Consider the following 24070-nt stretch of genomic DNA (forward strand, 5'->3'; position numbering starts at 1 on the left):
TTAGGATGTAATAGTTATTAAGGGCTTTGCCCTAGAATTATTGCATGCTTCTTACTGTGTTTATAAAGTTTGTTTAAGATTAGGACCGGATTGTTATCAGCAGTAAACTAATCGCATTAGTTCACAAATCATGTAAACATGTTTTAAAATATCTTTTGAAAGTATATTTTGAAAATAACCGATTACAGTTAATCTCCATATATGTCGAATAACATTATGATTACCTAAAACTCCATGTATACCTATACATTTGGGTGATTTTTGTGCCACTTTAGTCACGATATACGAAATTTTTCAGGGTGGTGTAAGAGAAATATACAAGATTGTACCACTTTTAAGACGGTGGTATAAAAGCCTCATATTTTGTACCACTCTCGAGACATGGTGTTACCCTTTTCAATTTCGCCTTTGCTGGTGAAAGAAGTAGAAGGCGGAGGGACTGAATTTGTTTTTCCTACTTGCCCAAGTGTGAAACTATGTTTTCCTGGTATCTGTACGTTGGAAATTTATTTGGGTTATCTTTGCTCCACTTTAGACACGAACATATGAGATTATTTAGGGTGGTAAAAGAGATGGATTACATGTCATACAAGACATTTTACTTTCCGCATCCTCGTCATAAAGAGATTGTTTAGGGTGGTAAAAGATATGGATATTTGTTGTTTGAACATTGTTTCTCACAGACGTAGTTTCGTAAATAACATGTACCACTTCGGTCATGGTGGTACATTTTATTTACGGAATGGATGATTAATATGTACCACTTTAGTGATGGAGGTACAGTTTATTTACGAAATGGATGATAAAATTGTACCACTTTTGTCACGGCGGTACATTTTATTTACGGTGGTACATTTTATTTACAAAATGGATGATAAAATTGTAACACTTTATAGTGTTTGTGTGTGTTGTTCCGAACTGCGAAACATATCATTACGTGTAACCTCAACACACAGTTGACAAATCATAATCTACGAGTTTGAAAAAAATATGTTATTAATACAGATCATATTCATTACACAGGGCCGGTGAGTAGACCACGTAGTATTTCATAAAATACGCTTATTTCCCTAATGCATTTACATGTTATACAAGACATTGTACTTTCCGCATCCTCGTCATAAAGAGGATCCCATGGGTTTAAGTTCTTCTCGTGCTGTAGTTTTTTTTTACAGAATAATTTTGGCTGTGGCATTATATGCTACAATCATATGATTGCGCATCCAATTTGACACGCCATCTGACGTAACTGCCTTCTGCACTGGACTATCCCTTCAGATCCGACGCTGTTGATAGTGTTCTCCAAAAGCTTAACACCCCTTTCTTCTTCTCCGGTGTATATGTATATGAGGCTTACTACATATTCTGCCATTGAATTATGCAACTCAGTTGCTCTTTCCAACATCGTCAAGCCTTCGTCTAGCACCAGGGTGTTGAAGTATTGTCGCTACGGTAAAGAAAAATGCTAAAACATTGATTAGAAGTCTACAACAAAATTTCTGACGAATAAAATTCCTAATAAATAAGAAAGAAGACGTACAAATCCAAAGTCAAGCATTGCCTCAGGATTTTCATTCTCCACGCACGTCATGAAGAACTTCTCTGCCGCTTCTCGGTGTGGCCAGAACATTCGTGTTTTAATCCAGCGGAGGTGAATTTGTTAAAGGACCCCTTTTTCTTCGGCTATCCTTCACAGTGTTTTACAACTATTATCATCAAGTTATACGGGTGAAATTAGATTATTACATTCTCTGTGTATGTGATGAGAAACAGAGTGCATCTTGCAAGTATAAACGTACCTTAATTTGCACCGAAATAAATCAGCAGGAGATGACTTGGCAATGAAACTTAGAATGGTCGCCAACACTTCTGACACCAGGATGTCAACCATAGAGGTTGTAAATTTTCGCCCTTTCGCTACTACATCCATTTTTGAATTTTTTAGAGAGGGAGATCGCATTGTCCGAATAGAAGGAAGTTAAATTTGTTGCAAAAAGAGTTTAACACATAAATAGACTTCAAAGTGACGGTTCACGGGAGTGGATGTAGTGGGTTGGGAGTTGTGATGATGATGGTGGATAATTGAATTCGTGGGGGAGACTTATAAACCGGCGAGGATTTCTTGGAAACTGCCAATTAGAAGTTAATTAGAAGTTCCGCATGCATATATTAATTTATGGTACATATCTTACGTAATAAATGTACTACTATCCCAATATTTCTAGATGGACAAGGTAAGTTACTAATAATTAAGTACTAGTCAAGTTACTAATCACTAATTAGTAGTCAAGTTACTAATAACTAAGTCGTCATAGTACACTAGAATCTTACTGATTTGTTATTTAGGACATAGTGATATTTACAATGAACTGAGAGCACTGTTGGGAACTCTTCACCTAACGGCAGTGAAAAGGATTCAATACCATTTTATGCCGTAACACATACATGTACCAACAGTAGAGTTGTCTTAGTCCTTAAATTCTGTCTTTAGATCGATGTTGGTGGTTAAACCATTATACAAATCAAACGTGTCAAGTTTGAAGTAGGCCTTGTTTGTTTTGTAATCATGGGTACCACTAGGTGAACTTCGGTACCGTTGAAGAAACGGTGGTACACTGGAACCTATATATGAACCACTAAATACGAAAATGGATTGTTAATAACCAGGGTGGTACAAATACCTGCGTCGTAGTAGGAGGACGTTTGCATCACCCAACTAGTGAAGTTACTAATAACTAATGACTAGTCAAGTTACTAATAACTAAGTCGTCGTAGTACAGTAGAATCTAAGTGATTTGTAATTCAGGACGGGTGGATATTTATGACGAACGTAAAGCATACTTGGGAACTCTTCAACAGCAGTGACCGGGTTCAGTACCAATTTTTTCCGTAACACCTACGTGTACCAATAGTAGACTTCTCATAGTGACTAAATCATGGAAATTGTCTTCAAACTCCCCCTAATCACCTACTAAACTTAACCTGAATTTAAACTTAAAAGGAATTGTGTAGATTACATAACTAAATATAAACAAACCAAGCTAATCCCAAGGATCGTTTTTGGGGAGAGGACTGCACCGCCTGTAAGCATCTGAATTGACCCAGAATCATCTTCTTCATCATCTTCAGCAGCTTCACCCCCGTCCTCATCCCCATGTTAATCATCTTCATCTTCATCTTCTGCCGCTTCCTCATCCTCATCAACTTCATCTTCTACATCTTCCTCATTCTCATCATCATCAGCGTCGTAGTCCTCAACATCTTCATCGTCGTAGTCCTCGTCCTCATCATCTTCATCCTCATCATCAGCATTCCCTTCTTGATTCTGGTCCTCATCAGCATTACCAGCATCAGCACCACAAATAGCCACATCACCACCCCTGTCCTCCTCGATAATCCTCTCATCAGGTTGGTCATTTCCAACCGCATAACCTGGCGTGGAACGGATTGCGTGGATTTCACTCTGAAGGCGTGCAATTCGCTGTTCCCGGAGTTGGTGCAAACGGCCCGACAAAACCCTCGCTTCTTCTAGCTTTGTCGTATGTAATGTTGTCATCTTGTCCATTTCTTCTAACCTTATCTTCTCCTGTGCATTGATTTCGTCCAACTCTGAGTACAACTTTACAAGACGCCCTTTTACCTCAGTCACGTCCCGGTCACCCATGGTAGCTTCTTCGACAACCCTGAGACAAAATTGAGAGGGTAAATCCATGATTCTGAATTGGTACGAAACAGGAGGGTTTTGGTACCATCCTTACTAAAGTGGTACAATGTGCTCATCCATTACTTGTACCACAAAAATCGCCCAAATAAATTTACAGAAATCATAAACCCGAAATTAATGGTTTATAAATTGGGCAGAAAGGAAAAACAGATAATTCTATACCACTGTGAGTAAAATAGTACAATTTCATCATCAATTTCATGTACCACCCTGAACATTGTCGCTGCATCTTTACTACAGTGGTAAAAACCCCAACAATACTCCGTAAAAATTCATAAACCCGAAATTATTAGTTTCAATCCCTCCGCTTCTTTAAGTCTAAATAGGAAATACAAATAAATCAGTCCCTTCCCCCTCCACCCCATTGTTGTCGTAATAAAGCAGGAAAGACTCACCCCATTAATGGCGACATGAGGAACAACAACACAAAAACAAGTGGGTACCAAACACAATATAGCAAATGTAGAATCATGATCACATGTTCACCACACTCCACACTACAACAAGAAACCATTACTGATAAGAAGGAAAACATTGGAGTTCACCACCTGCAGAACGAAATCAAAAAAACCAGCAAAAAGGAAACTACCAACAAAACCACTAAGTAAACAAATAACACATTACTACAGAGAAAAAGCAGGAAACATAATTAAAGAGTCCCAAACCAGTAAACGGCAAAATGTATAGAACATACCTTGGAGCGGAATTCACTTGGCGAGGTTTTTTTAGGTTTTCTAGACGGCTTTAAAGGGGAATGAACAGGTGTTTTACTCTTACAATGAAGTATGGAAGTAAAATGAATACGGTGATGAACTATGGAATTAATGCTCCCAATTCTCGAGGGGAGGTAATGATGGCGTTTCATTTAAGAATTTTAATTATCCAATTTTCCTGTTATTTTTTTTATTTAATTTTTTTTTAATTGGGAAACCTTACCAATTTCTAATTGTATCAATAATTTGTGGTAGTTATGTGTAATCCCCAATGTTCAAATCCAAACATCAATGATCATAATGAAAATCGCAATTAAACATTACATCTAGGATTATTATGAAAGTCGTAGTTAAACATTCAATTGTAATTCATTGTCTAGGATCATTAGGTTTCCTACAAAAGGGGATTCAGTTGATTTTATTTCATACGGCAAGGATCATTACGCTTGTTACAGAGGGGGATTAAGTTGATTTTGGTAATTTGTGATATTTATTTAATATGTTATTTTGACATGTTAGACCTTTACACTGGAATATGGTTCGATATAGAGCGGTTGCGGTTTGAAACAAATACGTTGTCATCATTTTTTTTGCGTACTATTATTTTTTCACCAGGTTTCCTTTATTTTGTTGTAAATTTTTTTACACAAAACGCTATAATTATAAAGAAATAACATAATTTTATTTCAACAAATAAATTGTTGGTGTAACATCAATCAACTAGGTATTACCCATACGCTATCAACCATTGCACAATCAGAACTTTTTAGCGAATAATAAAAATGGGAAAAAGGATTCCCCAAAAATAATACAAGTGCAACCATTACGTAAATTAAAATAACAAGGGCAATGATTTAATAATTAATTGTTATTGAATTTTTTGAGGAGCATTGTAATTTTGTACTAGTCCAATGAATTACTCCAATAATATGGTCTTAAATCTTGAGTATGGTTGAGTTGAGGGTGTTTCTCCTTTAAGATTGTTCTTCTGATTGAGTATTGGTTTCAACGAATTTACGGTTCGGGGCCCGTTCCGATTTCAACATAAGTTTTCGGGCTACGATCGAATAACAACCTTCACAGATTAACTTACATATTATCTTACAAAAATAAATACCAGGTTCAACTATACTTGTACATTTAATTATTATCCGACTCAAATTACCGTCGTATTGTAGTGACAATTATTTATAAACCTCATAAACGCAAATTGATAACCCCGAATTTATATACAAGGTGAATTATTGAATTTTTCTAAGCTCCGTCGAAGAATTATTACTCCGTCACAATTGCATTGCATTACCAACTTTGCAAGTACGATTTACGAATGGGTGCATGGGACACTTGAAACTATGAGTGTGGTAAAAGGACATGAATAAACTATGGTAATTCACCTTCATTCACGTGACACTTTTTCTGACAATGACATTTACACACTTCCTACTTTCCTAGTGATTCAAATATTGTTGACAATGACAACTCAATGCCAAAGTGTCTGAGACATTTGCAAGCAAGTCATTAGGACTGCTGTTGGCCAATTTTCTCTGCACAACAGTGACGGATGAGCTCAGTATCCTTTTGTGCAGAGAAGTAGAGAACCGTGATAAATTTGGCTTCGTTTGTCGAGAATTGATAATTATGTAAAACACAATAAACGAAGCAATTTTCGTTGAAAAGCCACATTTTAGAAAAGCCACATGTATTCCATCATTACTGCATAGAAAAGACAAGTGGGTAATCCACTTATTAATCCTCCCATTGTATTGTCAAATCAAACCTTTTCACTAACTTCATCCTTTCAACTTCACACTCCTACTCAACCCAATTCATTACTTACACCCAATTACTTAAACGGCGTTAAACCCAATTTCTTTCTCACTCTTCACTTTATAATATATGATCCGTGAAAAAACGTACTCGTATGATTTAATTTATCTCACTTAGTCATATTTATAATAAACATTGCAACTCTTCACATATACTCGTATGTGTGACCTCATAGGACCGGATTATTATTAGTAGTAAACTAATCGCATTAGTCCACAAATCACAGTTCGTTTGTAGCAAAACATTATGATTACCTAAAATAACCGATTACAAATAATCTCCATATTTGTCCTAAAGCATTATGATTACCTAAAACATTATGTTTACCTATACAGTTGGGTGATTTTTGTACCACTTTAGATACGAACATACGAAATTGTTCAGGATGGATATAAACTTGTACCACTTTTGTAACGGTGGTACAAAACCCCCCCGTTTTGTACCACTCTCGAAACATTGCATGGTCTGGCCCATTCAATTTTGTCGTATTTTATCACAGTGGTACAAAACATCCTCGAAATATGATGTGACCCTTTTAATTTTGTCCGTGCTTAAGAACGGAACGTACGACATTTTTCAAGGTGGGACATTAGTTGGAAATTTAATACCACTATAATCTAGTGGTACAAGATCTACTGTACATTTAACAACTACGATAACATTTGTACCACTGTAATTTGGTTGGTACAATACCTCTTATGATGAGAAACAAATGTAAGTCTACATCTAATGTAAGTCTACATCCATCTACAAACACAACAATATGACATGGGACTATGGGAGGTTACTGTACTTCTCTAAGATTTAACAGTTATGATGAACTGCTTAAGAAGTATCCGTATTTATATATAATCAAATACCAATAACAATAACAATGCATGTACTATGTTGTCAAAGTGAGTTAATTATGTGTGCACATCTTGGACCTATTTTAAAACCAAATATGAATACAATTAAAGTATCATAACATTCCTCAATTTATGTTGACTAAAACGATTGAATCCTAAAGTAATACTCAATACATTCTGAATTAAAGTTTCATATGGACTTGTCAAGGATGGTGTTATCGGTTTTCGGCTTATTTCAATTTTCTGCAGCAGCGTATCTCGAGGGAATTTTAAGGTGGCTTACAGCGTCATTATCCTGAAACAACCTAAGGATTTACTTATAGAGCAGAAGATTTTATAGTTTGGCTCTCCATCAGATGACTGAATCCCCTAAGACAACCGTCCCAATTGATCAAAATTACGGATAGTAAGGCCAGATAAGGGTATCATATCTCCCTCAAGTTTCGATAACCAATTGTAGACTAATCGAAACTTGAGGGAGATATAATACTCTTATCTTCACCGTTTTGATAGTCAGCGGGCCGTAAAATTCACAAAAGCATACCCGAAACTACCTCTCAAAGGAAGTAAAAACCAACAAATAAATAAAGAGAATGGATTGCAAAGTGCCGAACCGGGATGTTACGGTTCGTCAGAGAAGTGCAATCGCGAAACGGGTATCTCTCGAGGGATTTCTTAAGGTGGCGTACATCATCAATACGGAGAAATAACCAACCATAATTGAGGTAGTGAAGGAGGTTTTACAGAGGGAGAAATGGGAAAGTTTGAGAGAATTTAGAAATAATTCAGGAACTAAACAAAGAGAATTTGGATTTGACAGGCGATGGACTCTTTCGGGCGGCATTGCTAAAAAGAATGAGGCTTTGAGCTGGAGATATGATGGAGTTAGAAAACGGGGGGGGGGGGGTCATCCTTAAATAATGGATGAGGTGACGGTTTAAGAGGAGTGAGAAGGTGAAAATGTGGAGTGAAGAGTTGTGATTTGACAATTCAATGGGTGAAGGCAATAAGTACCGCTAATTCCCTGTACTTGGCAATAATGACATATGCATGTGTTTGGCAATAGGGACGCGGAAAGGTTTATAAAAGAGGTAGTTTCCAAAAAGAGTATTTCAAAACTTTATTTAATCAGTATCGAAAGATATATTCATCAAATCCTTATTTATTGCCATATTTGAAAATCGGACAGGTTTTATAGAAAATATAAGAAGATATCTTCATCAATTATTTTGTTCCAATTTATTATTTGCTGCCATTTTTCTGTCCCGATATTCATCAAATATTATGCCAATATTAAGTGAATTAAAGGGTAACACCATGTTACGAGAGTGATGCAAAACGGGTGGGTTTTGTACCACCGTCAGTAAAGTGGTAGAAGTTCATATCCTCCCTGACGTATTTTCGTGTCTCTAGTGGTACAAAAATCACCTAAATGTATTGTTATACATAGTGTTTTCGGACAGATATGGAGATCAATTGTAATCGGTTATTTTAGGTAATCCTAATGTTTAGCTAGAAACCAACTGTGATATGTGAACTAATGCGATATGTTTACTGCTAATAACAATTCGGTCCTATGACGTCAAACATACGAGTATATGTGAATATTTGCGATGTTTATTACAAATATGACTAAGTGACATAAATGAAAACATACATTTTGTTACTTATCATACATTATAAAGTGAAGAGAGGAAAAGAAATTGGGTTTAATAAATTCTCGTTCAAAGCATTTCCAGTTCTCATCATACTCTTTTTTTTAAAATAAACCCTTATCTTTTCAGTTCTCCGTTTTCTCTGTCTTTTTTTCTAAAGCACCTTAATTCTAATTAATCCAAATTGTTAGACAAATAAAGCTTATGCCGGGTAACTTACGGTGTACATTTTCATCTTATGCCGGATGAGAGAGAACAGATGTTTTATATTCAACATAGGGTCTGTATATATATTCCTGAGCATTTGCACATTGTATATACTTAGAGGAATCATAATCCACCAGTTTGAAAAAGAATGTTCATTAACACATATCATATGTACACAGGACCGGTGACCAACTAGTATTTCATAAAATACGCATATTTCCCTGATGCATTTACAAGTCATACAAGTTATTGTGCTTTCCGCATCCGCGTCATAGTGAAGCTCCCATTGGTTTAAGTTCTTCTCGTGCTCTAGTTTATGTTTGCAGAATATCTTCGTCTTTGGCAAATAATGTAAAATCATATGATTGTGCATCACATTATATTTCGCCGTATCACGTAACTTCCTTCTACACTGGACTATCCCCACGGATCCGATGCTGTTTACAGTCTTCTTCAAAAGCTTAACACCCCGTTCTTCTTCTCCGGTGTATATGTATATCAGGCTTAGTACATATGTTGTCGTCGAATTGTGCAACTCATTTTCTCTTGCCAACATCGTCAATCCTTCGTCCAACACTATGGTGCTGAAGTATTGTCGCTACATTAAAGAGAAATAATAAAACACTGACTATAAGTCTGCAACATAAATTCTAACAATTACAATTCAAAACCTACCACTGCAGTTTTGGTGATACATATTATTTAGAAAATAGATGATAAAATTATACCACTGTAGTATTGGTGGTACATTTGATTTATAAAACTGCCACTTTGGAAAACAAAACCGTTTCACATAGTGAGTAACAGATATATACTGATAAACTTCCCAATAATTGAGAAAGGAGATGTACAAATCAAAACTCAAGAAGAGCTTCAGGATGTTCATTCTCCACGCACTTGATGAAGAACTTCTCCGCTGCTTCTTGGTGTGGCGTCAACTCTCGTGCTTTAACCTAGGGGAGGTGAATTTGTTGAATGACCCCCTTTTCTTCGGATATCCGTCGCAGGATTTTACAACTGTTATCAAGTGATACGGCAGAAATTAGATTATTACATTCTCTATGTATATGATGAGAACAGAGTACATGTTGCAAGTACAAGCCTACCTTAATTTGCACCGAAATAGATCAGCAGGAGATGACTTAGCAACGCAACTTAGAATGGTCGCCAACACTTCTGGCGGAAGGATGTCAACCATAGAGGTTGTAGCGGTATTCGCTTCTACATCCATTTTACTTTTTTTTTAGATTGGCAGATCCGAGATCGCTTGTTCGTCCAGACGGAAGTGAATTTTTTCCGAACACTGTTTAACATATAAGTAGATTTATCAGTGACGGTTCACCTTCATGCCTGGGATTGGATGTAGCGGACTTGAGAGTTGTGATGATGATGGTTGAAAATAAAAATAGTGGGGGAGATTTATAATTTATGGTACATATCTAAGCCGTAAATGTATTAATATATCTATCATGTAAATTTAATTCTTTTTCCTAGTGGGAAAAATAATGTCAGTCTTTGGGAATTAATAGGTAAAATTTTTTTTTCAGGGATTTATCAATAATCAATAACTATATACTAAAAGACACACCGACAATGACACGTGTCGATTTCTGGTGTGTTTTTAGTATATTTTTTTAATAATTAATTACTAAATTTTATTTAATGAAATTATTTAAAAAAAAAAGTTTGATTTTGTCAACTCTATAGATGAGCAATAATAATTACCATTTTTATGTTGACACTCAATATTCCATGCTACTTCAATTTTGTTCAAGATATTAAACAATTTTTATATTTTATGCTATAAATAAATTAATTTGTCAAAAGTATTTAAAATAATGTACCGTTGGCAGCACGGGAGCTAACCTAGTTGTTATATATAGTTATACATTATTGATTGATAAGTATTATAATCATAAATTATTCCAGGAATAAGTATGTGATAGGTTGATTTGGTATTTGCATTTTTAAATTGTTGCATCTAATACAGAAATGAAACAAAAATTTGGTAAGAAAATCTGAGCATTCTTTTTTCTGTCTGTTTTAAACCAGGTCACAGATTATTTTAAGAATATAAGATTATTTTAAAAAATCTGACCATTTTTGTAACATAAAATATGTACAAAACACAATATTATTTTGGTAAATGATTTGTTACCTTAACTAATAGTTTTTTTAAAGGAAAAAAGTCACAATAACACGGCAGGAGATGACACGTGTCGTTGCTTGTGTGTCTTTTAGTATATAGTTACTGATACAAATTCGTTTTGTGCTCCAAGCATTAACCCAAAAAAATCAAATGATTCTGGTCATACATTCGAGTAACTAAACGTATTAGAATTAGTTAACTATATTTCTTGTCACCCGAATTGTCCATCAAAATCGTTTTTTCTAAACTCTGATCATATGGCAATGAACAGCTACAAAAAGGAAATGGATTGTTAATAACCAGGGTGGAAAATTGCCACCATCGTAGGATAACGTTTACATCACCCACCCACCCAACTTACTAATAAATAATTTCTAGTGAAGTTACTAATTAATAAGTAGTACACTACAAACTTAGTGATTTGTAATTTAGGACTTTGGATATTTACGATCACCGTAAAGCAATGTTAAAAACCTTCGACGGCAATGAGCGGGTTCATTCAACACCTACATGTACCAACAGTATAGTTTTCTAAGTGACTAAATCTTAGTCATTCAATTTTGACTTATAATCGAAGAAGGTTGTTAAACGTTTTTGCCAATCAAACGTGTCAAGATTGCAGTACGCCTTGTTATGTGATCCAGGGTACAACTAAGACAACAGTTGTACCCTCATAATTAAAATACAATTGAAAATCCTGAATGAACAATTGTAAAAGAAAGTAAATTACAAACAACCAGGGTGGTACAAATACTAGAGTCGTAGGAGAATGTTTACATCACCTAACTAGTGTGGTACAAGTACTAGGGTGGTACAGATATGCGTCGCACATGACCGGTGAGTCGGCTTTGCAGTAGATAATAAAATACGCTTATCTCCCTAAGGCATTTACAAGTCATACAAGTTATTGTACTTTCCGAATCCTCGTCATAAAGGCGATCCCATGGGTTTAAGTTCTTCTCGTGCTGTAATTTTTGTTTGCAGAATATGTTTGGCTTTGGATCATAATTTAAAATCATATGATTGCGCATCCAATTGTCACTCGCCAACTCACATAACCTATGTCTGCACTGGACTATCCCAGCAGATCCGATGCGGTTGATAGTCTTCTCCAAAAGGCTTACACCACTTTCTTCTTGTCCAGTGTATATGTATATGAGGCTTAGTACATAGTCTGCCATCGAATTGTGCAACTCAGTTGCTCTTACCAACGTCGTCACTCCATCATCGACCGCCATGTAGTTGAAGAATTGTCGCTACAGTAAAGAGACATGGTAAAACAGTTACAAGAAGTCTACAAACATAAACATAAATTCTGACGAAAAAAATTCCCAATAATAAAAAAAAGAAGACGTACAAATCCATACTCAAGCAGAGCTTTGGGATGTTCATTCTGCACGCACTTTTTCCAGAACATATTCGCCTTATTTCAGCTTATACCTGACATCCGTGCTTTAACCCAGGGGAGGTGAATTTGTTGAACGACCCCCTTTTATTCGGCTATCAGTCGCAGGGTTTTACAACTTTTATCAAGTTATACGGCAGAAATTAGATTACTACAGTCTATGTGTATAGGATGAGAAACAGAGAACATAACAGAGTACATTTTCCAAGTATAAGCGTACCTTAATTTGCACCGAAATAAATGAGCAGGAGATGACCTAGCAACGCAACTTAGAATGTTTGCCAACACATCTGGCGGCAGGATGTCAACCATAGAAGGTGAGAATTTTCTTTTCGCTTCTACATCCATTTTTAATTTTTTACAGAGGGAGATCGCTTTGTTTGAATAGAAGGAAGTTAAGTTTTTTGCAAAAACTGTTTGACAAATAAATAGACTTCCACGAGACGGTTTTCCTTCATGCATGGGGTCGGATGTAGTGCGTTGGGAGTTTTGATGATGATGGCGATTCATTGAATTACTGGGGGATATTCAAATATCCGGCGAGAATTTATTGGAAACTGCCAATCAGAAGTTACCCATGCACATAATAATTAATGGTACAATTATTAACCGATAAACGTACCACTAATCCAAGATTTGTAGATGGACAGGGTAGGTTATTAATATATCTAACACATCATTCAAACGGAATAATTTGTCCTATGACAAAAGGAAAAATTCAATGACAAGATCGCAAATACTGAAAAAGGGGAAATATTTTGCTCGAACCATTAACATAAAGAATCAAATGATTCTGATGATACATTACAGTGATTAAACTTATTACAATTAGTTTACTATATTTCAATTAGAGTTATTAAACTAAATACATCATATTGTTACATTTTTTGTAAATAAAATGTTTGTATCATGTAAGTAGTCTGCATGGGGAGTGGAAGTGATGGGTTGGGAGAAGTGATAATGATGATGATGAATAATAAATGTGAATGTTAAGCGCATATATTTAGGAATCCAGCGCGAAAACTCTTAGAAATTGTCGTTTCTCACTTACGCATGCATATAATAATTAATGGTTCATGTTTACGTTTTTCAATGTACCACTAAGATATGCTTAATCCTTGTGCGAAATTCTGTTTGTATTGTAAGAGTAGAATTTGCAATGTTATGTAAGTATGGGACAATGAAAACTGAATAATGTCCTAATTGGGACACATAAACCTTTTTTGACTATTCACGTTGTAATCGCAACCCAATCTTGTAACTATAGTTCTCTTCAGTGACATAATAATAATGGTGGTACCAATACCTGGGTCGTACAAGGCCGTTGACATCACCCGACTGGTTATTTGTAACTCAACGTAGGTTGTGACGCCATTTTACCAATTGAAACGAAAAATGTACCACTGTCGTGGACTTTAATGTTTTTAAAACATCACTTGGTCTGAACACGGCCACACCAATTAAACTAACGTACCACGTTACAATACTAATTTAACTACGACAATCATAATAACACAAAACTAGTCATCCTCATCATCGTCCTCCTCATCGTCGTCGTCCTCATCATTTTCATCCTCATCCTCAACAATGCCCTCCTGGTTCTGGTCTCCCATCTCCTCATCACCATTACCATCACGAGCACCACAAACAGCCACAGCAGTACCCATGTCCTCCTCGAAAGTCCTCTCAACAGGTGGCTCATTCCCAAAATTAGTGTCAATTCCGGCAATTCCTGGCGATGGAGGGCAAGCAACAATTTCACTCTGAACGCGTGCAATACGCTGATCCAAAAGCTGGCTCAAACGGGCCCATAATACCCTCGCTTCTTCAAGCTTTGCCATATGTACTACTTTAACCTTTTCTGCTTCTTCCAGCTTAGCCGCATGTACTGCTTTAACCTGTTCTGCTTCTTCTACAAATTTCTTCCCCTGCCCAGCGAGTTCGGACATCTCTGAGTACAACTTGTCAAGTTGCCCTTCTAATTCAGTCACTTCCCAGTCACTCATGGTAGCTTCTTTGACAACCAAAGACAATAGAAAGGGTCAAACCATATCTGGAAAGCAGTACATAACATGGGGTTTTTGCACTATCATAACTAATGTGGTACATATACTCTTCATTTGTAGTACCACTATCAATGGTGTAAAAATTGGGCAAAAAGATAAACCAAATCATGGTGTTAAAATTGGGCAAAAGGGACAAAATTGAAATGGTAATTCCATGTTTCTAAAGTGGTATAAAGCAGCACCACTGTGATTAAAATAGTACAATTTCATGTACCATCCACAACAGTGCCGTTGCGTGACAGTGGTATAAAAAACCCCATCATAAATTGTAACAATCCATAAACACAAATAATTGGTTAAAGTTTTGGGCAAAAAGGAAAACACTACAATTCACATCAACTGGGTTTAATCCGAACTAAGAGGTACAAAAATCCCACACAGAAAAGTGGGAAAAAGGGATAGGCAAATAATTCTCATCCCCTTTCCCACCCCACCCGATTGTTGTCGTAATAAAGCAGGAAAAACTCACCCACTTAATGGCGACATGAGGAAAAAGAACACAAAAAGCAGGAAACAGTCACACCATTTATGGCGATATTAGGAAAAAAACACAAAACCATGAAAATACCTGACACAACGGAAAGATTAAGAAAAACGACACAAAAACAACGGAACATTAGAGATATAAACAAAACCATGAAAAGGTAAAATACCCTAAAAACACGAAGTGCGAAAAATATAACAAGAATACAGTGTTACAGAGAGGAGAGTGGAGTTCCAAAGAAAAAACAGGGAACATAAGTAAAGAGTCCGACACCAGTACACGACGAATTAAATTGGAACATACCTTGTAGCAGAATTCAATTGGCGAATTTTTTTTTTTTGGTCGAATAATTTTTTTTTTTTTTTGGAGGTTTCTAAGAAGGTTTTGAAGGGGAATGAACAGGTCTTTTACCGATAGGACGAAATATGGAAGTTACGTGAAGGCGGTGGTGATGAACTATGGAATTAATCGTTCCAATTCTCGAGGGTAGGTAATTATGGCGTTTCATTTTACAATTTTAACTATCCTATTTTCTTGTTGGTTTTAACCTTTTTACTGTTTTGTTTGTGGTAGTCATGTGTAATCCCCGGAAGTGCTTAATTGTTGTTTGCAACACATTGTGATAATTCATACAACAAATGTCATAATTAAAATCTAATTAGAACAATCATTGTTCAAGTTCAAACAGGTAGGATGAGAATGAAAATTGCAATTAAACATTACATCGGGAATCATAATAAAAGTCATAATTAAACATACGACTAGGATCACTAGGGTTGTTACCAAAGGGGATTCAGTTGATTTTGGTTCCACAGACACATGACATTAGGCTTCCTCATGCCCTATTTGTTTGTGAAGCAAAATACTTCGTCGCCATTCCTCATGGCCACACCCCGAACATCCATAACTGGTGTGACCTTTTTGTTCTCGTGAAACATAAAAATTTTGTTAGGACTCACACGCACCTTGTCACTCCAAGCTCGAAACAGGCCGTCCAGAGAGTCATCCAACATGACTAGTACTTTCTTCTTCACCGAACGTGTTCGCGGCTCTCGGAGATAGACTAGCTTCTTACGAAAATCCATGTTGGCCTCGGGTACCTACGTGTAAACAAAATTAAAAGTAATTAGTTTAACATGTGAGAATCGCTTTTGCTTCTTGCAGTGGTAGTTTCGTAAATAGAATGTACCACTTTAATAATGCTGGTACATTTTGACATGTTAAATGGATGATAAAAGTAAACCAATGTAGTCAAGGTGACACATTTTATTTAGAATAGAGCTAGTCCAAACTACAGTAAATCACTACAGTTTTGCCACCTTAACAGCAACTTCAATTAAACCACAATAAAAATTACATAACAACCACACTTTAACGAAATTCTAAATTTTCAGAACATGACATTAAATTTTATCTTCATTTTACGAAAGGAAAAGGAACCGAAACTGGCTCCAAACCCACAGGACAGCCCCGTTCACAATCCCGGCCAACATTGGATTATTATGCCAGGGAACAATGCCGTGACCATTCTTGATAGTAATGTCTTCCGGGTGAGAGTCTACCCTCCTAGCGTAGTCATAGTAAATTATCTTGAATGATTCATTGATCGTGAGTTCATACTCGAGGCCGGGGTCGTCGTCATTTAGGCTCCGAACCATGAACGAGATCTTTGGAAAGAAGTTGCCGGGATTTGGAGGGGCAACCCTTGCTTGCTTAGCTACAGCCCCTCGGTTGGCAGCAGGTTGTAAGGCCACTGGCTTAGCAGTGGCAGGTGCCATGACAACCACAGCATCAGCATCAACATCGTCATCTTCTATCTGAACGGGGTCGTCTCCTGGTATGTTAATCACTTGCTGAGGAGCAACACCTCTAGAGGCATTCATTGTCTGGGTCCGGTGTGTATCCTCAGAAATCTGGGGTAGTTTAGCAGCACGTCCTTCTTGTGTCGTTAGGTCAAGTACAGGATCTTCGATGATCGAAGCAACAAATCGTCAAGACTGCCACACTCCACGGCCGGCTTTTCGCCCGCCGACCCTCACGCCACTAGCTACGACCTGCTCCAATGGGCTGTGACGGCCTGACATAGCCTTCCTTTTCCTAAGCGGTGGACGGGATTTGGAATGGACCGGACCCCAGTAAGGGTTCAGGTTTGAAGGGATGTAGGAACTCATATTGGTTGAATAACTGTGTATTGGTGGTAGCGGGTTCCAAGTTCTTTGCCAATTTTGTTTCGCTCGTTTCACTTTCACTGATAGGAATAAGAATATGTGTGAATTACCGATAAGAATATAGTCCTTGTGGGTGTGATATATAATTACTAGTAGATTAGGTCCCGCATGCACGGTAACTTTCAATAAATACTCTATAATTATTAACATTATATTTAATAAAAAAAAAAAACTATTTAAGTTACTACTTTGTAAAATGAATTAATTATGAAAGAGTCTATTATTAGCAAAATATATAATTTAAAATACACATATATGTATATTTATATATTTTCACTAACTATTTTATATCATTTCTTCTTTTAACCAAATGAATATCTTACAACTATGTATACGTATCTAATTCGTAAATAGATTTACTTTTTACACACTATTAATCCATTAATCCCCTCTTACGCAGTACTTATTTTTCTTCTCAATAATCAACTAGCTTAAAAAATTTCATATCTTTCCTAACAAGCTTTTCTAACATAATTAAATACACAAGTATTTTACAAAAAATTAATCCTTGTTGTAAAAATGTAAGAGTAGTATATAGCACTATGTATGTCACAAATTATGTTAAGAATTTGATTTTTATTTTATTAACTGTAACTTATGGTATCAATGTATATAGTGCTAGGATAATACATTTAATCTTCTTAATCTTATATTTATACATAAGATTTGTTTTCTAAATATTTTTTTGTTATTTTTAAACATTTGAAAATGACACGTGTCATTGCTAGTGTGCCTTTTATTATATAGTTATTGATGTTAAATTGACATATTAGACATCTGCATTGGAATACGGTTCGATGTAGAGCGGTTGTAGTTTGAGTTTACCTTTTTTTGCCAGTTGATACGATTACAAGTGAGAAACCGTGCGGTGACTTTATTGTACTTCTGGTTTCAGTGATTTACTGTAGACCCTGTAGTCAGGTTTAGCGCAACTGTGTTTATTTTTAGTATTATGTGATTAAAAAGACTCGTTTATGCATTGTGTATTTAGCAACATTACTTGACTAACATAGTCTACTACACTATTAATCCGTCTACTACACTATAAATCTGTTACGGAATTATGTTGCAATTGTATACCCCATTATCATACTTCTTTGTAGTTGAAGCGTTATTTGCATAAATAATTACAACAAACTAAAGTACACATGGTGGATAAATAATAATACTAGTAAAAACAATGATGACGACGTGTAAATTCACCAAACCTAAAAGCTCTTAATGTCTTAGTTGTTGGTGCAGTGGTAGGTTCTTGACTTGTTGGTGTCACACCAATCAACTAACTACTATATTACCCAAACGCTAACCATTCGGTGAAAAGAATGTGTTTCCGAATGAGAAATATGGGAAAAAGGATTCCCAAATAATGGTACATGTGCAACCATCACGTGAATCTAAATAACGAAGGGGTAATAGTGGGACAATCAAAAACACATTCAACCCCATCGTACTGAATATTATGTTCTAAAATAAACGAACAACCCGGAAATTAAATCCTCCAAAACCCTCGAGACCCTCCAAAACCCTAAAAACTAAACCCTTCAAACCCTAATGGCTAAAACCTTACATAAGTTACATATGATCAAACTCGGGTATGTGGCAGTTGAAGTAGCCAATCATTCAAGTATTTGTATCTACTTCAGCATCAGAAACCAAATGTTACTGTCCTTTTCTATTTGATCGTATTTTTTCAGTCATTGCTCCTTTGGATGATTATATTGTGCAAGTTGTTCGACGTACGGTATTAGACCATTGTTGATTCGTTCATAGTTGAACTAAGCGCACCCTTGTTAGTGAAATAGTTACTTTTCCTCGTCGTCATCTACCGTCGTTAGATTTATCTAGTCTACTAGATCGGAATATACTTTTCATTTTCTCACAGTTCACTAGTGTGGTTCACTTTCTTTGATTAAAGGATCCATATTGGTAGAAAATTTGTTTGTAAAAAATTATATTTATAAGGCGTACTAAGGTCAGGAAACGATTTAACAATCATTTGTTATTTAATATCTTGAGGAGCATTGTAATTTTTGTACTAATCAAATGAATTGCTCCAATAATATGGTCTTAACTTCAATTGTACTTGTACATTTTATTATCCGACTCAAATTACCATCGTATTCTAGTGCCAGATATTTGTAAACCTCATGAACGCAACGGAAATTTTATAACCCCGAATATATATTCAAGGTTGGTTAATTGGTGAATTCTTCTTAGCTCTGTCGAATAATCATTATTCTGTCACAATTGCATTACATTACCAATATTGCAGATACGATTTACGCATGCGTGTATGAGATATTTGAACCTATGACTGTGGTACAAGGACATCTATGGTAATTCACCATGGATACGACAACGCAATGACAACTGAATATTGTGGAAAATGACTTAATTTATTTGTTGACAATGACAATACAAGGAGATAGTGTCGGAAATATCGGAGAAGAAGTCAGTCGTCTGCCAAAGCAATTTCCTCCGCCAAAATATTTCCCCTGCCAAACAAATTCAGCTTCCAATGAAGTGACATAAATGAAAGAATACAGTTGTCCTCTGATCATACTTTATACAGTGAAGAGAGAGAAGTAAATTTGGTTTAAGTTAAGAAGGTGACGGCTATGAGGTGAAAAGGTTTGATTTTGACAATTGAATGGGTTGATTAATAAGTAGTCCAATAGAAATGCATGCATATCAATAAAGAGAGAGAAGGTTTGATTTTGACAATTAATTAATAAGTACTCCGCAAGAAAGATGAAAACTAATGTCTAGTGACAATGACAATTGCATTACATTACTGTTGACAAGACACTCAGTGACAAAATTCGAAGAATATGGCCAATGGTAACAGTTGCACTACAGTGTTGGAGGACGAAAGTTGACAATCAGCAAAGAACCGTCGTAAAATTGGCTTAGATTGTCGTGACTTGTATGGGCCCTATGAACTTGTGCGGGCCGTCTGAAGTACTCCGTATTAATTTATTACTAAACAGTATTTGAAGTACAACATGAACCCTTTACACACGGACAAGAAATCTAGTGCAATGAATGATTATTTTCACAAACATACAACAGAAATTACTAGGCATGTCGTTTCTCACAGTGAGTTGCATAACTGCATCTACCAAGGCGAGTTTTTGTACCTCCCAGATTTTGGTGGAACTTTTAGGTAACGACGGTTGTACCACCGTTAATCTAGTGGATAAAAAAGATTGAATTAAAATATGGTGGAACTTTTAGGTAACGACGGTCGTACCACCGTTTCTCTAGTGGATAAAAGAAGTTGAATTAAAATACAAATTTTTTATTGTGAGATACATTTATGTATCTCACTGCGAGGCACTAGGGCCTCTTAGAATACGACAACTATTGGTAAAGATCTAAGTTAGTCATGAAAATTTTGAAGGAAAACATAATAATTTCTAGTGTTCATTTTGGTATCAATGCTAAATTGCTAAGAGATTGAAGGACATTACTATCCGGACATTATAATTCTCAAAGGCGTTGCATTAGTTTCAAAGGTGGAATAAAGTGATTCAATTATCATAGTTAAGGCTTTGAGATGTACTTCAAGCCTCAACATTGCAACATGGATAGAATAAAATTTTAGTCAAACAGAATTCAGGGGCAAAGTCAATCAAAACAGATACAAGGCTACTCAACTACAGTACAAGTTCAACAAAGACACAGAGCATTATGGAGGGTTGGATCCCCGGTTCTTCATAGATCTTTCCCCAATCCCAGGTGGTGGATGGAGCCGTCGAAAGCCAAGCCAGAATTGAAGTAGTAGCTACCTGGCTCTGCCTCCTCGTCCGAGCTTAACGGGTCATTGTTAAAATGAACTGGTTTCGGAGGCCACGATGGTCGTGGTGGTGGTGGTGGTGGAGCCTGTAATCGTAAACAACAATAAGTTGCCTAAATAATTTAACTCCCACTAACGTAAAATTCAACACAATATTATAAATCAGACAAATCACCTAGAAAAAAGCATCAACAGCCACCCCAATCGGCTCACTTGATATGTGGAAGAAATTGGCCCTTAACATATGTTGTTGCCAACACACAATAACTCCACCAAGACATGACTGCGGACCACATATATGTGCTTCATAATCACTAGGTAGGCTACGAACAACGAGGTCGCTCGCCTCATGTTTTCCAACACGAGCTTCCAAAATGATGAACAACATCGGGTTAAATTTATTGTGCAAGGCTGCGAAGTGTTCTGTGAAGGAGGGCCTTGTGCACCCTCGGGCGTTCCAAATTAGAATGTTCGACCCCCGAGCGAGTACGCCAAACTGTTCGGTGGCTGACGAAAGATGCTCTCCTTTATAGGTAACACGGTTGTACCGTTTACAAATGGGCCACCGATGATTAACACTGGGTTTAAAGGTACAACCTTCAACCTGGAAACTCAGGTGGGTGTTACTAGTATCGACCGTCATCAGGTGGAGGGTATCCGTGAAAGACCCAACAAATATTGTGCGCCTCGTCGTGGGGAAACTCTAAGCAACTATGGAGTCGGTACTAAGACTGGGCTTCAAGTCAACTGCTTCCTCTATTTCAGGTGGTACTGTGAGTGGGGACGCCGAGGAATAGAACCTGTCTATGAGCCAGTACAGCAGGACACAAGCTCCCTCGTCGTAGCAGCCCAACCTCGTCGTAGATACTGTCTAAAAGAGGAAGGTGCCCCGACGTCGCCCTCCCATCTTGTAACACCATGCCTTCAGTTTGGCAGCACATTGACTGGAGGAGATGTGCTCTAATGGACTGCACAGGCTGGTATATCCCATTGTAAAAGGTGTAGCAGTTTCTAAAATACTTAACTAAATTCAGGTTTAATTCGGATTCCCCCCTCTCTGTTTTTTGAAAATACAATATCGGTTGTTCCGGGTGGGGTAAGGGTTGGTGAGGTGAGACACGGTATTGCACAACGGAAGTTCCGGCCATTATTGTTGCTTGTAATGATAAATGGAAGGCAATGGATGCAGAAATACGGTAGGAAGTGAATTTATTTTTGGTGAAAATGTTTCAAATTCTTTTAAGCTGATGCATCAATTGCATTGTGTATTTTCTTGTCAAATACAGCACAACGTCTTGGACATTGTGCCCAGGTACATTTGACTACTGTGGAACCATAAGCCTTCTAGTACAGAAGTAAATGTACCACTCTACTGTACGTATTGTTTAAGCTTCAACCTTCAGTTACAGTGGCGACTTTTGAAATGGACACCCTTAAACAGGGTGTGCATAACAAATCGTTGAGGGATTATGAATGGGTTAGATTACGAAGGATAATAGGGAACGAGTTCAACTATAGTAATTATTGAGAAGTAAGTTACCAACGTCCTCCTGAATATCATCCATTTACTTTTTACAGTGGTTCTTTTGTAAGGGGATTAGTACCACCCATGCAAAAGTGGTACCCTACGTATCCTAGTGGTACCCTGGATCAGATGATGTAGCAAAATGATTTATGAATAAACTTTAACTTGATTTCCATTAACACAAAACCAATCAATTTATAGTACAATGAATAAGATCTACTATCCTCTCTAAAAGTCTAGAAAACTTAGATAAAGTAGGAAAAGATAATTCCTAATATTATCCAAAATCCATATACCCTAAATATTATGTAATTACCCTAAATTTATCTTAACAGATGACAAGGTAGACTATGAACTTTACACGTTGTATGGGTACTGTCGCATAACAATCCACGACGACCGTCTCATGTGATACATGCATGGCACCACTAAGACAATAGGTTGCACCGATACGGACACAGACACGGACACGGGTACGATACGGACACGACAAAACGGTAATCCTAAAATAGGGGACATGGGTACGGAAAATAACAAGACAAATTATATATCAAAAAAGCAAGATTTTGACAACCTATTGAACAAAACCCTAAATAATTAACCTGAAAACAAGTTCCTTACCGTAGCTAAATAATATTTTCCTAATTCACATACAATAATGTGCTATGAAATGTGTTTTGAAGGCGATCGTATTATAAGTCTTACCTTTTTCTCTCATACTTTACCTTAACTTTATAATTCAAAAGGTTAAAAAGATGAGGTGACATATCAAAATGTAAACTAGATCGTATCATAGTAGAATACAATTCATCTCAAAGTGTGTAAATATATTAAAGACCTGGATGTAGTTTTTATGTGTGTCCATCGTGTGTCGAACGAGTGTCGGCGTCCGACACGGTGTCGGACACGGACACGACTGTTGCACGAAGTGTCCGTGCATCCTACCCACTAACACAACATTGGTATCACTATTTCATGGGTGGTATAAAATATCTTATAAAAAGAACCACTAGGAAATGAAATGCATTATTACAAGTATAGTTTTGATTTTTAAATCACAACCTCTTGACAGAATAACACTTTGAAAAACTATTGGATGATAGTGTTAATTCTAACAACTAAGTCACATAGTTTGTAGGTTCTAGGAATGCTTTAGTGTAGGAATGCTACATCGCACGAGAATTTTAACTCACGATTGTTTGTGTTGGGGATATTATATTAAAAAACAAAGAGACAAAGAAGAAATCGGGAAAAAATAATAATCTTTCAGGCGTGAACGGAATCAGTTTCCCAAAAGTAATATTTCGACTGTTAAACTACAACCCCTGGATCCCGAAATCACTTAGGAGATACAAAGAAGACCAATCACAATTATGTGTAGAATAATAATTAGGGTAACACATAAATCCCTAGGAGGAGGGTATAATACGGGTCGGGTTG

General features: G+C 36.6%; 2 protein-coding genes across 2 annotated transcripts; both read right to left on the reverse strand.

Moving 5' to 3' along the window:
• Nucleotides 1-3157: 3157 nt before the first annotated feature.
• LOC110728451 (glutamic acid-rich protein-like) lies at nucleotides 3158-12540 on the reverse strand. The gene is made up of 3 exons (XM_021908095.1): nucleotides 12481-12540; nucleotides 12183-12379; nucleotides 3158-3683 (listed from the first exon to the last, which is right to left on the reverse strand). Exons 1-3 carry the CDS (start codon nucleotides 12538-12540, stop codon nucleotides 3158-3160), a joined length of 783 nt encoding a protein of 260 aa, XP_021763787.1.
• Nucleotides 12541-14048: 1508 nt separating this feature from the next.
• LOC110728452 lies at nucleotides 14049-14534 on the reverse strand. Its single transcript, XM_021908096.1, has one exon. The coding sequence runs from the start codon at nucleotides 14532-14534 to the stop codon at nucleotides 14049-14051; it is 486 nt and encodes a 161-aa protein (XP_021763788.1).
• Between the last annotated feature and the right edge of the window lie 9536 nt (nucleotides 14535-24070).

The sequence above is a fragment of the Chenopodium quinoa genome, unplaced genomic scaffold, assembly GCF_001683475.1.
Source record: "Chenopodium quinoa cultivar QQ74 unplaced genomic scaffold, ASM168347v1, whole genome shotgun sequence".
NCBI classification, from domain to species: Eukaryota; Viridiplantae; Streptophyta; class Magnoliopsida; order Caryophyllales; family Amaranthaceae; genus Chenopodium; species Chenopodium quinoa.

Excerpts from the sequence above, each read along its gene's own strand:
- LOC110728451 (XM_021908095.1), bottom strand. The coding sequence starts at position 12,540 with ATGTTCTGGAAAAAGTGCGTGCAGAATGAACATCCCAAAGCTCTGCTT. Across the intron at positions 12,380-12,480 it reads CTCTGCTTGAGTATGGATTT|CGACAATTCTTCAACTACAT; the intron begins GTACGTCTTCTT and ends TCTTTACTGTAG. Across the intron at positions 3,684-12,182 it reads ATAGTCCAGTGCAGACATAG|GGTTGTCGAAGAAGCTACCA; the intron begins GTTATGTGAGTT and ends ATTTTGTCTCAG.
- LOC110728452 (XM_021908096.1), bottom strand. The coding sequence starts at position 14,534 with ATGAGTGACTGGGAAGTGACTGAATTAGAAGGGCAACTTGACAAGTTG.